At 37.3% G+C, this 13,252-nt stretch overlaps 3 protein-coding genes across 3 annotated transcripts; all 3 read left to right on the top strand.

The window, feature by feature from the left end:
* Window positions 1–581: 581 nt before the first annotated feature.
* On the top strand, window positions 582–5,454 carry LOC102628005 (DEAD-box ATP-dependent RNA helicase 7). Its single transcript, XM_006490206.4, has 14 exons — window positions 582–1,182; window positions 1,404–1,538; window positions 1,625–1,765; window positions 1,915–2,026; window positions 2,114–2,184; window positions 2,329–2,483; window positions 2,597–2,708; window positions 3,139–3,240; window positions 3,319–3,379; window positions 3,477–3,645; window positions 3,727–3,823; window positions 3,945–4,039; window positions 4,581–4,714; window positions 4,905–5,454. The coding sequence occupies exons 1-14, from the start codon at window positions 712–714 to the stop codon at window positions 5,135–5,137; spliced, it is 2,088 nt and encodes a 695-aa protein (XP_006490269.2). The 5' UTR covers window positions 582–711; the 3' UTR covers window positions 5,138–5,454.
* Window positions 5,455–6,443: 989 nt separating this feature from the next.
* LOC102628298 (uncharacterized) lies at window positions 6,444–10,532 on the top strand. The gene is made up of 3 exons (XM_006490207.4): window positions 6,444–7,555; window positions 7,630–7,778; window positions 10,054–10,532. The coding sequence occupies exons 1-3, from the start codon at window positions 6,635–6,637 to the stop codon at window positions 10,301–10,303; spliced, it is 1,320 nt and encodes a 439-aa protein (XP_006490270.1). The 5' UTR covers window positions 6,444–6,634; the 3' UTR covers window positions 10,304–10,532.
* Window positions 10,533–10,935: 403 nt separating this feature from the next.
* On the top strand, window positions 10,936–13,238 carry LOC102628593 (pentatricopeptide repeat-containing protein At5g66520). Its single transcript, XM_006490208.4, has one exon. The coding sequence runs from the start codon at window positions 11,122–11,124 to the stop codon at window positions 12,829–12,831; it is 1,710 nt and encodes a 569-aa protein (XP_006490271.1). The 5' UTR covers window positions 10,936–11,121; the 3' UTR covers window positions 12,832–13,238.
* The last annotated feature ends 14 nt before the right edge of the window (window positions 13,239–13,252 follow it).

The raw sequence follows: 13,252 nt of genomic DNA, 5'->3' as shown, positions 1-13,252 counted from the left end.
GTGCAGTAACAAACCAAGCTTCTCTTTTTCAGTTGCAGCAGCTTCCCCTTTTGATGTCTAGTTCAACATGTATGAGTGTTTGTTTGAGTCATGTTATGTTTGATTTGTGTAAGTGTTTTAAGATGATGATAGTTTAGTAATTTCATGTGAGTTTTTAGAGGATATTCATGAAAATTTTGGTAAATTCTATTTTTAGGGTATAGAAATAATTTTAAAAGTATGAAGGTGTATCTGCTGCAATTACCTCCATAATTTTCTCTATGTTATCGTTACTTTTGTATGTTTTGACGATTTTTCTTTTTCTGTAAATATGAAAGTTACTTGATTGTTGGTTTACTTAATGGCTGTTAAAGACCAATTCCAAATCTTATGTGGTATTATTGACAATAGTTAAAAGTTGGGGCATCGGAATAATTGTTTCACCACGAATAACAAGTGCTTTTATGCTGTGACATCAGCTCCGAGTACAACCGCTTTTGGAAGCAAAAAGTGTTAAAATCTAACGGTAGATATCAAAACAAAATAGGGTTTCATATCTGACGGTTGAGAATCTCTCCTCTGTTAAACCATAAAAGCAGAAACCCTAAACTCTTTGCCTCCTCTTTCTCTCCTGCTCCCGCAACTCATTGCCACATCAAATTTGTAGCAGGAGACGCCCTCTGCTGTTTCTTTGTATCTCATTTTAATTTTTGTAACTTAACATAACCATTCATGCCTTCGATCGCTTTGTTTGACGGAAAAGAAGTGAAAGACGAGAAGAAGATGAATAAGAAAATGGCTCTCAAGGACTTCGAAGAAACGGAGGCGGCGTTAACTGAGAAGAGTTCGGATAAGAAGAAGAGCAAGAAGAAGGAGAGTAGTAAGAAGCGGAAGGAATCGGAGATTGAGGAGGAGGAAGAGAGAAGCGAAACGAGCTCGGAGTTAGGCGAGCCGGTGAATTTGAAATCGGAGAAGGAGAAAAAGAAGAAGAAGAAAGCGAAAGTTGAGCCTGAGGCTGGAGTGGAAGAGCAGGAGAGGGGTGAAAGCGAACATCCGAATGCGGTTTCGAGGTTTAGAATATCGGTGCCATTAAGGGAAAAGCTCAAGTCCAAGGGGATTGAGTCTTTGTTTCCTATTCAAGCTATGACTTTTGATATGGTTCTTGATGGCTCTGATTTAGTCGGACGTGCACGGACCGGTCAGGTATAATAACTAAATTTTGTGTAATTTGTTAATTTTGATTAGCTAGTGTAAGCAAGTAATTGTTTAGTTGTGTTATTAATGGTAAAATTAGAAGAATTATTGAGTTTTTAGGTAAAAATTAAATCATATTTCAATTTTTTCTGTAGTAGCAAATATCTGTTCGATCAAATACTTTTTACCTGAATATGATTGTATATTTAGCCGTGTTTTGAACCGTGCAGGGTAAAACTTTAGCCTTTGTGTTGCCAATTTTAGAGTCTCTAACGAATGGGCCAACAAAAGCGTCCAAGAAGACTGGATATGGCAGGGCTCCAAGTGTTTTGGTACTTTTGCCTACTAGGGAATTGGCCAAACAGGTATGAAATAGGAGTTATAAAAAAGTTTATTCATTTTTTTTTTGGTTGGTTTGTCTGGTGACATTTTGTTTTTGGGTTTGTTTTAGGTTCATGAGGACTTTGATGTCTATGGCGGGGCAGTGGGACTGACCTCATGTTGCTTATATGGAGGAGCTCCTTATCATGCTCAGGAGTTTAAATTAAAGAAAGGGATTGATGTAGTCATTGGAACCCCTGGACGTATTAAGGTTAGCCATTTACAAAAAATTTCAGTGCTAGAAAATAGAATTTTGACATGACCTGTTGTATTAGTTATGGATTTCCTGAATAAGTATGTCAAAGTTGGGGTATTTTGATTGATCATGTGGTTGTCAACTGAAATTTACATATGGTACAGGATCACATTGAGAGGGGCAATATTGACTTGAGTTCATTGAAGTTTCGGGTCCTTGATGAGGCTGATGAGATGCTTAGGATGGGTTTCGTTGAAGATGTTGAACTTATTCTGGGTTTGTATTCTTGATATAGAGTACGCGGAGTTCCCATATACTGGTTTTCATAAGGCAATTTTCATGGTCTTTAATTGAAATATGCAGGTAAAGTCGAGGATGCTAATAAAGTTCAGACACTTCTCTTCAGTGCCACCTTGCCAAGCTGGGTGAAGCATGTGTGTTTCCCAATTTTGATTCTGGATTATTCCTTTCCTGATTATATGTTAGATCTTCTCAAATTCTAAAAGTAGTTCTGTAATTTACATGTCATGACTATCTCCTTTCTCTGTATAACTGAACCCTTCGTCTTCCATTTTCAGATTTCCACCAAGTTTCTTAAATCAGACAAGAAAACCATAGATCTTGTTGGCAATGAGAAAATGAAGGCTAGTACCAATGTCCGGCATATTGTTCTTCCTTGTTCTAGTTCAGCGAGATCTCAAGTCATTCCTGATATCATTCGTTGTTATAGCAGGTCAGTTGTTTCTAGTTCTCAGTTACTGTTTAATAATAAGCATGATTGATTGTTGCTCTTCACAGTTTATTATTTCATTTTGCCTTAGCAATTGTGTGATTCTTCTGATTCAGTGGAGGCCGAACTATTATTTTCACCGAGACAAAGGAAAGTGCTTCTCAGCTTGCTGACTTGCTGCCTGGTGCACGGGCTTTACATGGGGACATACAGCAGTCTCAACGTGAGGTAAGTTGTTCAGCAGGATTCTTCTTTTTTTGACATGTTATGATGAAAGCAAAGGGTCAATCAGTTTTTGAGCTTATATACCGTCTCTGCTCTGGCAACATATATTTTCAGCACATTCAAAGAAAACAATGCTTGATGAGCCATCCAATGCTCAGTCTTTCAAAATTTTGCAGTAATCTCTCATTTGAAAAACTGTAGTTTTTGACAAGTTGCTTTAATCATGACTCATGAATGGAAGCATGGTGGCTGCTGAATTGTTTATTTTAGCTAGTTTGCTATCAAGTTGAAATGATTGAAAGAAACTATCATTTTCTGTTTATGAGAATCTTGTACACTAAAAATATTTGCTAAAGAACAAAATCACTTGATGTTTTTGTTTTGATTTTTAATAATCAATCGTGACAACTTTATTGAATTTGTGATCTTGCAGGTGACACTTGCTGGGTTCAGGTCAGGAAAGTTCATGACATTAGTTGCCACAAATGTGGCGGCACGGGGTTTGGACATTAATGATGTGCAGTTAATTATTCAGGTTTGTTTGCATGTATTTTTGGGAGGCTTTATGTAATGTCTTTTTCCGGTATATACTTAAACAGACCTTTGTTTTTAGTGTGAGCCTCCTCGTGATGTAGAAGCCTATATACATCGATCTGGACGTACTGGAAGAGCAGGTATGAAAATGTGCATTTATTTCCTGTTTTAAATGCACACTGTTTCACGGAATGCTGAGGTGCTTTTTTTTTTCAATTTCCCACCCCCAACCCCCAGGCAATACTGGAGTTGCTGTAATGCTTTATGATCCTAGAAAGTCAAGTGTATCTAAGATAGAAAGAGAATCTGGTGTGAAATTTGAGCACATATCTGCTCCACAGCCAGCTGATATTGCCAAGGCTGCAGGTGTGGAAGCTGCTGAAACAATAACCCAAGTTTCTGATAGGTATACTTGCTATGTCAGTTCTTTAATATGCTTAAGTGCTGTAGGTTCCATGGGTCATTAATACATATGAATTGATTGCAGTGTAATTCCCGCTTTCAAGTCCGCTGCTGAGGAGCTGTTGAATAATTCTGGTCTATCAGCAGCAGAGCTGCTTGCAAAAGCACTAGCCAAGGCTGTAGTAAGTGCTTTTCTTTTTTCTTCTTCCTCGAATTCATTATCACTAACGTCAGGCACAATGTGCTTTTTTCGGCTGACATCTGAATTTTGTATATTCTGAGCACTTCTTTCCTTATTCACAGGGTTATACTGAGATAAAGAGTAGATCACTTCTTAGTTCTTTGGAGGATCATGTTACAGTGGTTCTTGAAGCAGGAAAGCCCATCTACACACCATCGTGAGTTCCTAAATTGTTTCTCAGTTTTTTATTATATTTGATGTCAACATATTTAAAACATTATGAACCCTACCACTTGATTCATATGGATCTTTTATGGTGAAGCATATAAATTGATCTAGTTAGAGGATTATACATTTCTCTGGTTTAACCTTCCAAAACTGGATGTTGCTTTGTGATGTCTGGAATTGGTGATTGGCTGATTATGGGCTGGTGTTCATAGATTGATATTTTTCCCTTATGACCATCGTGTTCTTAGACATTTTGTGCTTCTATCATGAACATTTGGGAAACATGGCCTTGCTTCTCCAGAGATATTGGATTCCTCCTCTTGCTAATCTTTGATTGCTGATTGATTTGAAGGAATTGTATATGCATACTTGTGAAATAATTTGTTCTGCGCTTTGTTAGTGGAAATATAATTTTTCTCAGTTTGGGTGCCTATGGCTTTTTTGTACACTGTTTTACTTTGTGAGTTGAGCCATAACATTTATTTTTTAATGGCATCTGACATTTTATAATATCATGAATTATATTGCAGCTTTGCTTTTGGTGTCTTGAGAAGATTCTTGCCTGAGGAAAAAGTAGAGTTAGTGAAGGGTATGGCTCTGACCGCTGATGGAAATGGTGCGGTTTTTGATGTACCAGTGGCAGATTTGGACTTGTTTCGATCTGGTACCTGACTGTTTTATAATTTGTTCACGAGTTATTAAACATATTCATGTAATTCTTTGTGGTGTTTCCTCAACCTGGTTCCTCGTTTACTCTCAAAGAGAGTATTTTCTTGATCATGGTTTTGATTGTGCTATTCTCGTGAAATTGCTTAAGTTTTCTTCTTTTATTTCAATTTTTCCTTTTGTCGCAGGTGCGGACAATGCTGCTAACGTCAGCTTGGAAGTGTTGAAACAATTGCCACCCTTGCAAGAAAGGGAACAGTCAAGAGGAAGATTTGGTGGTGGTGGTCGTAGTGGCTTTGGTGGAAGAGGTGGTAACAGGTTTTCAGGTGGCAGAGGTGGTGGATTTTCTGATAGGAGAAATGATAGGTTCTCCGGTGGGTTTAGAGGTAGTAAGGGTCGTGGTGGTGGCAACAGATGGTGAAGGACTTCAGCTGCCACGAATCTTATTCTGTTCAGTGACAGAAGTATTTATGGTATAGGCAAATTAATTTTCTGATAATGAAGAAAATATATGGGGCTGTATCCATGGATTTCATCCCTAGATTGGCTCGATATAGTATTTTTGCCCCCCTTTTTTTCCTCCATTTATTTTTAGGGTTAGGCCAATATTTGTTCAGGTTCTCGGGGTTTATAACTACTCCCCATGATCCTTAAATTTTGATGATATTGTAAGAAGACGATTACTGATTTCTTCTAATTTAAGCAGAAAAAATTAGTGCATTCTTGTTTTTGTTGTAATCAGAAGGAGCCGAGTGGTTGTGAAAGTTTGGTCCAAAATTTCTGCCATTCGAAAAATCAAAATTTGCTCAAATTGTATTGTTTTTGAGTGATGTAAACAGACCTCCTTGGATATCTCCGATAACGTTTTTGGCTGCTTACCATTTACCATTATTTATTTATTTATTTGTATATTGCTATTTTCAAATAAGCAAGAACCCGAGGGAAACAAAACAGCAGTTGTGGAAGTAAAATGATGTAGTTCCAGCGGCCATTCATGTTATGTTGCTGAGGGGACGCCACTATGTGCTGTACAATTTAGTTAATCTAATCATAGCGAGTGATACCACACGTAGTAGTGTTCATTTGCCTGGTGGTCGTATAATCATCACATATGCAAGACCAATTCTATTCCAATATTAATATTATATTCAGGTCAGCAATGCTACATATATTATTGTATTGTGCAATTTTGTAAATAAGAGGAAAATTGATTTTGTTATTATAAGGTCTAATTCGGCGCCCATACAATCACCAATGTGCACCATTTTGCTTTATAAAATGACAAGATTTTACCTGCATATTTTTATCATTTATAATTTAATTAATGAGTAATGATACAGCCACAAACTCTTGTACAAACTGATGTGACATGATAAGATTGGTTGAATTAAAAATCACTTAGCCCACATGATTTATTTTTATTAATTTATATTTTCATTCAACCAATGAATTAAATGCCACGTCAGTTTATACAAAATAAGTTTGTACAAGAGTTTGTGGCTATATCATTACTCTTAATTAATAAGGTTTTATCTTTCTATCACCCAATAATGGTTTAGTTATACATACACCATTCTCTCTCTCTCTCTCCCATTTTTTTTTTTTTTTAAGCAAATAGTTTAAGTTTAAATTGATGCCTCACTTTTGACTCTTGTGACACATTCACCCTTAACTGCCTTAGCATTTCTTGCGCACCAATTCAATGACATGCATGCCCCCATTTCACATGAAGAGATCCGATTCAATAGCCGACCCGGAAAAGACCCGACCGAACCCACCTGTCGACACAAAAACAGTCCCATCGTTTCCCTCATCTAGACACGTCTACTCTATTCTACACTAAACTCTCCTACATCTCTTCCCTCAAGCATTACTTGATTCTTAATTGCATCGTGCATGTTTATTAGTAATCACACGCATGGCTTATTACAGAAGAGCAAAAGCCGCTCTCGATGCCTTTCGCAATCTTTCTTCGAAGGCTGTTCCTAAATCTCCGGTCCAAGAATCTTGCTCAAGAGTTTACTCAAATGGGTCCGCAAATTCAGCTAAGTTTTCTTCTGGGTTTTATTCATATTCTTGTATTTCTCAAAGACTAAGAAATAGTTATTGTAATCCAAATTTTAACACTGCTAAGAGATATTACTATGTAGATCGTTACCATGTACAACATTTTAGGCCACGCGGACCAAGAAAATGGTTACAGAATCCAAGAACTGTGTTTATTGTTGTGGTTATAGGTTCTGGGGCTTTTATCACTTTGTATTTGGGGAATCTAGAGACCGTACCGTACACTAAACGAACCCATTTTGTGCTTTTGTCCAAAGCTGTGGAGAGACAGCTTGGTGAGTCTCAGTTTCAGCAAATGAAAGCTGCTTTTAAGGGCAAAATATTGCCTGCGATACACCCGGATAGTGTGAGGGTTAGATTGATAGCGAAGGACATAATTGAGGCTTTGCAAAGGGGGTTGAAGCATGAGACTGTTTGGAGTGATATGGGGTATGCATCTACTGAGACTGATTTTGTAAATGAGGGGAGAGCAGCTCGTGATACATTAAGGGCGTTGAGTGAGAATAGTGAAAGGGGAAAGACTGAGGGGAAATGGCATCAGGAAGATGAGATTCTTGATGATAAGTGGGTTCAGCAGAGTAGGAAGAAGGGACAAGAGAAGGGGTTACAGTCGGCAACTTCTCATTTGGATGGATTGAATTGGGAGGTTTTGGTCGTGAATGAGCCTGTTATTAATGCTTTTTGCCTACCTGGTGGAAAGATTGTGGTCTTCACAGGGTTGCTAGAGCATTTTAGAACTGATGCGGAGATAGCAACCATTATTGGTCATGAGGTATAGATATATTACTGGATTTATACTAGATTGATAAGGATGCGTTCATGGTTTATGCCTGATTTTCTAATTAGGTTGCGCATGCTGTGGCCCGACATGCAGCCGAGGGGATTACAAAGAATCTGTGGTTTGCCATTTTACAGCTGATTCTGTATCAATTCGTTATGCCTGATGTTGTCAACACAATGTCAACTCTTTTCTTGAGGCTTCCTTTCTCTCGCAAGTGTGTTTCTTTGTTTATTCTCTCGAACAGTTTTTGGAATTTGTGGGCATGTTTGCTTGTTTTTGTGATATGATGATGTTTAAAAATTACAATTAGGCTTGCGCTGTCTATTGATTAACGCTGTCAATCTTGTTGAGAAAATGGCTGTATAGGAACCTAGTGGATTAGCATGACACATTCTTTTTACCAGTATTTTTTATTCTTTTTGTTTCACTTATGTCTGGCGGCAATGAATATGCGTCAGCATTCATCCAGTGCTCTTATTACCACTTACCCAAAAACCCAAAAAAGATAAAAAAGATTACCCAAAAAAAAAAGGTTTTAGAACTTCTGATGCGATAACATTATGATAGGAATTTCTCACATCTCAACTGTCATTTGGCATATTATCTTACCTGATCTGGGGAAAACCTTCTGTCTTAATTAGCTTATGGATGATTTGCATCAGAAGAAGGGTTCTTCCAGGGAGTATCCCTTTTTTTTCATGGGGATTTTTATGGTTCTGTCTATAGAAAGGAGTAAAATGTTTTTAAGGAGTAGAAGTGCATCCTTAGACTGCTGCGGGAAGAATTAGTTCTCTTGTAGCTTTTTGATGCTTGGGATTCTACAGTTTATAGAACAAGGATCTAACAATGATTTACAGTAATAGTATGCAAATATGTTTAGATAACTGTTAACCTTGGCTGTGTCAAATTCTTCCTCTAGTCTATTTCTAATATCTCACACAAATATTAAGTAGAACTGGACTGTAAGACTTCTGTGAGTCTCATACTGGAATTTACTGCTTCTTTTGTTATTTTCCTGAAGCTTGTTGTGAACATTTATCACGGTGTTCTGCTCTGTAACAGTCATCTGTTTATGTTCCATTTGTAGGTTTGGATTGTGATTCTTATATTTATTTAAGTACCATTTGGAGCTGAAAGCTTGCCAGGTCATAAACACTAAAAACTGGAAGAGTTTTTGATAATTTACCCTCGGCCATGATTATAAAAAGAAGAAGCTATTAAACTGTTGTGAGTGGTCAACATAGGACCCTTCTGAAATGTCCTTGAAACTATTCAAGAAACATATTGCTGAAACAAAGTTTTCATAGCTTGAGTAAAACTTGACTTCAACCAAGCTGATCCTTGGTAAGATTATCAAGTTGCATAGAGTTCAAAAAACTTGCTCTTGAACTCAAGACTAGGATGTAACCTTTTTCTCTAATTTTTCTAGAAAAAGTTATTGTGATATATATATATATATATATATATATATAAAGGCATACGACCACTACACTACACTAAAGCTCCTGGGTGAATACTCTGGAGGTCTGAGTTTGTTCCCAAAAAGTAAATGAGTTTAACATTGAGTTCAAGCTAGGTTCCTCTGTTAGGTGAATTGATCAGAATCAAAATCTTGTCGAGCTTGAACACAAATAGTTGAGAGCTTGGTTTATTTATATCCCAATTTTGTTTGTAGTTGATCAATCCCATTAATAGTAAATCCATAGCCCTAAGAGACTTCCTCTAGTATACCAACATTTAGTTGAGAGTAAAACAGGCAATCTTCCAGTTCTTAAGTACTCTGCCTTCAATAAAAAAAAAAGTACTCTGCCTAGTCTTGCTTTTTTATTCTCTGGGTGAAATATAATTTTCTTCAACTCATTATCTTGCTGGGAGTCATTGATTCACTCGATCTGCTTTGAGCACTCATTCAGTCCGCTGAACCTTATGTACTTGTTTGCCTGTAAAACCTTAGAGTAGTCGTCTGACATTGTGCTCTATGCTGTCCAGTAGGTCTAATTTAGTTGCACTCATTTTGTAAGATCTATTTCTGGATGGAGCACTGATATTTGAACCCCATCAAGACAAAAAAGGGGATACTGTTCATACTATAGTATCACTATAGCACATAGAATGGTAGCACTGTTCAAACAACAGTTCCATCATTTCTGTCATGATAGTGTTTTGTTGGTGGCCAATATCATTTTTCATTCTGGATGAGGAACATCCCTCTGTTCAAACAAATTCTGCAAATGTTAATTTTTTAATTCCCTTTTTTTATGAAGATGCTTTTGAGATGGTTTCTTTTCATTCTATTGAACATTTATCTCTATTACTCTACATCCTCTTACTTTAGTTTTGTGACTTTACTCAACTTTGTGATGTACTTACTTACATTGTTGAAACTGACTAGTTTGTGTTCAACACACAGACCAAGATGGCAAGATGCATTTGAAGATCTTTTGTCTTGCAAGTGCTGACTCAGTATTATCTACTGTCTTATCTGATAGGATGGAAATGGAAGCAGATTATATAGGGCTGCTTTTGATCGCGTCCTCTGGCTATGATCCTCGTGTGGCGCCTAAAGTTTACGAGAAGTTGGGTCAAATTGCAGGCGATTCAAAGCTAAGAGATTATCTTTCTACCCATCCATCTGGAAAGAAGAGAGCTCAGTTACTGGCCCAAGCTAAAGTCATGGAAGAAGCACTCGCCATCTACAGGGAAGTGAAAGCAGGATATGGGATTGAAGGTTTTCTTTAGGGCACCACAAACCACACGTGCTCTGAAGCCGTGTTCTCCCCCAATCACCGTTTTCACAGAATTTTCTTTTTCGTTGAACCTTTTGATTTGCTAGTTTTTGGGTTGTGCCCATCACATGGTCAAGAAATTTACGATGATGTTTTCTAGCCATGGATAATGATGCATGCCATTGACCATGGACCTTCGACATGTCACACATATATATAATTACGAGAAATATTCGATCAAAGGGGTTATTCATATAATCTAAGAACATATAATGTAATTATGTCTCAAGTCTGACTACGTCTTAAACAAAATGCTTGCAATATGCTGCAAATCCAGGGAGCAATCACTGAATCATCATTCTACATCCATGAGCAGAATTTACGATAAACAGTCACTCGTCAACATCTCTTGCATTTTGAACTAACAATAACTGAAATGAAACCAATATAATTGGACTAAGTGCTTGATTTGCAGCATTCTTAAGTTACATGACAAGAACAATAAATTGATCAACTTTTGAAAATTTGATGAAAAATAAACAAATCAAGTATATTATTAACAGGAAAAAAATACTGTCTCTAATATATTGAAATTATAAATTTGTCATGTAGTTAGGCGTTCACGCTAGCAATCTCTAAATTTTTGAATTTTTTTTTTAAAATAAGGTAAAAATTAAAAACTTTTCCGGATGTGACTAAATTTATTTTTCAAGGCAAGCCCCCAATTTTATTGACATCTATATGGTAATTTGCAACAGAGCTATATTCTTTTTGTGAAATAACAAAAAGAAGTCGGCTTCTCATGGTTCACTTAATCCGTCGCCAGTGTCAATGTCCAAGAAACTTCAAATGGTCAGTTATTCATTGTTGAATTCTCCCGCCAAAGTTTCACCTCCTAACAAAGAATCCACTAAGCTTATTCTCAGAAATGCAATCGATGAATGCAAGAACATGAGAGAGCTAAAAGAGATACATACCCAAATCATAAAATCTCCATGTCTACAAACAAACGATCACCATTCCCTCATTACCCGCCTCCTCTTCTTTTGCGCCTTATCTGTTTCTGGCTCTCTAAGCTACGCCACCAATGTTTTTAGTCACATAAAAAGGTCTGATCTTTATACATATAACATCATGATCAGAGCCAATGCGTGTAAATCCAGTGAAACAAATGATACCCATTCGGGTAAATGTCTGAAACTGTACAAGCAAATGCTTTGCACTGGCATTTCACCTGATTGCCTCACGTTTCCATTTCTTTTAAAAGAATGTACTAAGAGGCTTGATGGTCTTGTAGGAGCTAGTGTTTACGGCCAAGTTGTTAAATTTGGAGTGTGTGATGATGTTTTTGTGCAAAATTCTGTAATAAGTTTGTTCATGGCTTGTGGGTTTGTGACTAGTGCAAGGATGTTGTTTGATGAAATGTCGAATAGAGATGTGGTTTCTTGGAATGCCATGATTATTGGCTATTTGAGAAGTGGGGATCTCGATGTCGCATTGGATTTGTTCAGGAGGATGAAGAAGAGAAATATTTTTTCTTGGAATTCGATTATTACGGGGTTTGTTCAAGGCGGCAGGGCAAGGGAGGCATTGGAACTTTTTCAAGAAATGCAAAGTTCAAGTGTTGAGGAAATGGTTAAACCAGATAAGATTACTATTGCTAGTGTACTTTCGGCTTGTGCTTATCTTGGTGCTATTGATCATGGAAAATGGGTGCATGGTTACTTGAGGAGAAGTGGACTTGATTGTGACGTGGTTATTGGCACAGCGTTGGTTGATATGTATGGTAAATGTGGTTGTGTGGAAAGAGCTTATGGAGTCTTTAAGGAAATGCCTAAGAAGGATACCTTGGCATGGACAGCAATGATTTCTGTGTTTGCGCTTAATGGGTATGGCAAGGAGGCTTTTGATACTTTTAGGGAGATGGAAGCAGAAGGGGTGAGGCCGAACCACGTGACATTTGTTGGGCTCTTGTCGGCTTGTGCTCATTCTGGTTTAGTAGAGAAAGGTCGCTGGTGTTTTGTCATGATGAGGCATGTTTACTTGGTGGAACCACATGTCTACCACTATGCTTGCATGATCGACATTCTTAGCCGAGCTGGTCTCTTTAGTGAGGCAGAGCGGCTTATAAGAAGCATGCCAATGGAGCCAGATGTGTTTGTTTGGGGTGCATTGCTTGGGGGCTGTCAAATGCACGGAAATGTGGAGTTAGGCGAAAAGGTAGCTCAATATTTAATTGATTTGGATCCTCTAAACCATGCTTTCTATGTGAACTTGTGTGATATGTATGCCAAAGCTGGTAGATTTGATGATGTAAAGAAAACTAGAAACTTAATGAAAGAAAGAGGAATTAGAAAGGAAGTCCCTGGCTGTAGCTCGGTCGAAGTAGATGGGGTTGTTCATGAATTTTCGATGAAAGGGTCGCCTAAGGTTGTGAAAGAGGAGCTTGTGTTGATCTTGAATGGATTAAGTAAAATTATGAAGAATGGAGGTTTTGGGCAGTATATCAGAGGGTTATCGATGGAGGCACAGGTTTCATGATGAGGTTGCTGATCTTCCAGCAAATTGTTAACTTATTTTTGAACTGGGAACCATCAATTATCTATGAATGTTCTCAATCTTTCTACGTAAACCTTTGAGCATATACCTGAGAGGAATTTCTTTTTTGGAAGAAATCTCAAAAGGATTTGTGGAGTTTTTTCTTATTCTCTTTGACGACATCAGGTAAACGTAAGACTCAAAATTCAGAGATCATATACAAACAACCATTCTTGTTACAAGTTTACATTAGAAGCACTCAATCTAGCTGGGAAATTCTGTAAATCAAGATTTTGTAGAAGTTATTACATTTTTTAAAATTATCTTAATTTTCTAGTCCCAAAGATTCTATCCTATATTTGTCAAATATTAAGTGTGAAATATGTATCTATTAAATGCATGGACTAAAATTTAATTGTTCACT

This window comes from Citrus sinensis, chromosome 9 (genome assembly GCF_022201045.2).
Source record: "Citrus sinensis cultivar Valencia sweet orange chromosome 9, DVS_A1.0, whole genome shotgun sequence".
NCBI classification, from domain to species: Eukaryota; Viridiplantae; Streptophyta; class Magnoliopsida; order Sapindales; family Rutaceae; genus Citrus; species Citrus sinensis.
The sequence above is the reverse complement of the archived record's forward strand: the minus strand, read 5'-3'. Positions and strand labels throughout refer to the sequence as shown.

Bases quoted from the DNA above. Each gene is read 5' to 3' on its own strand.
- LOC102628298 (XM_006490207.4), top strand. From the start codon at position 6,635: ATGGCTTATTACAGAAGAGCAAAAGCCGCTCTCGATGCCTTTCGCAAT. The intron at 7,556-7,629 runs GTATAGATATAT...TTTTCTAATTAG, and splicing joins CAACCATTATTGGTCATGAG to GTTGCGCATGCTGTGGCCCG. The intron at 7,779-10,053 runs GTGTGTTTCTTT...CTTATCTGATAG, and splicing joins AGGCTTCCTTTCTCTCGCAA to GATGGAAATGGAAGCAGATT.
- LOC102628005 (XM_006490206.4), top strand. From the start codon at position 712: ATGCCTTCGATCGCTTTGTTTGACGGAAAAGAAGTGAAAGACGAGAAG. The intron at 1,183-1,403 runs GTATAATAACTA...TGAACCGTGCAG, and splicing joins GACGTGCACGGACCGGTCAG to GGTAAAACTTTAGCCTTTGT. The intron at 1,539-1,624 runs GTATGAAATAGG...GGTTTGTTTTAG, and splicing joins CTAGGGAATTGGCCAAACAG to GTTCATGAGGACTTTGATGT.
- LOC102628593 (XM_006490208.4), top strand. From the start codon at position 11,122: ATGTCCAAGAAACTTCAAATGGTCAGTTATTCATTGTTGAATTCTCCC.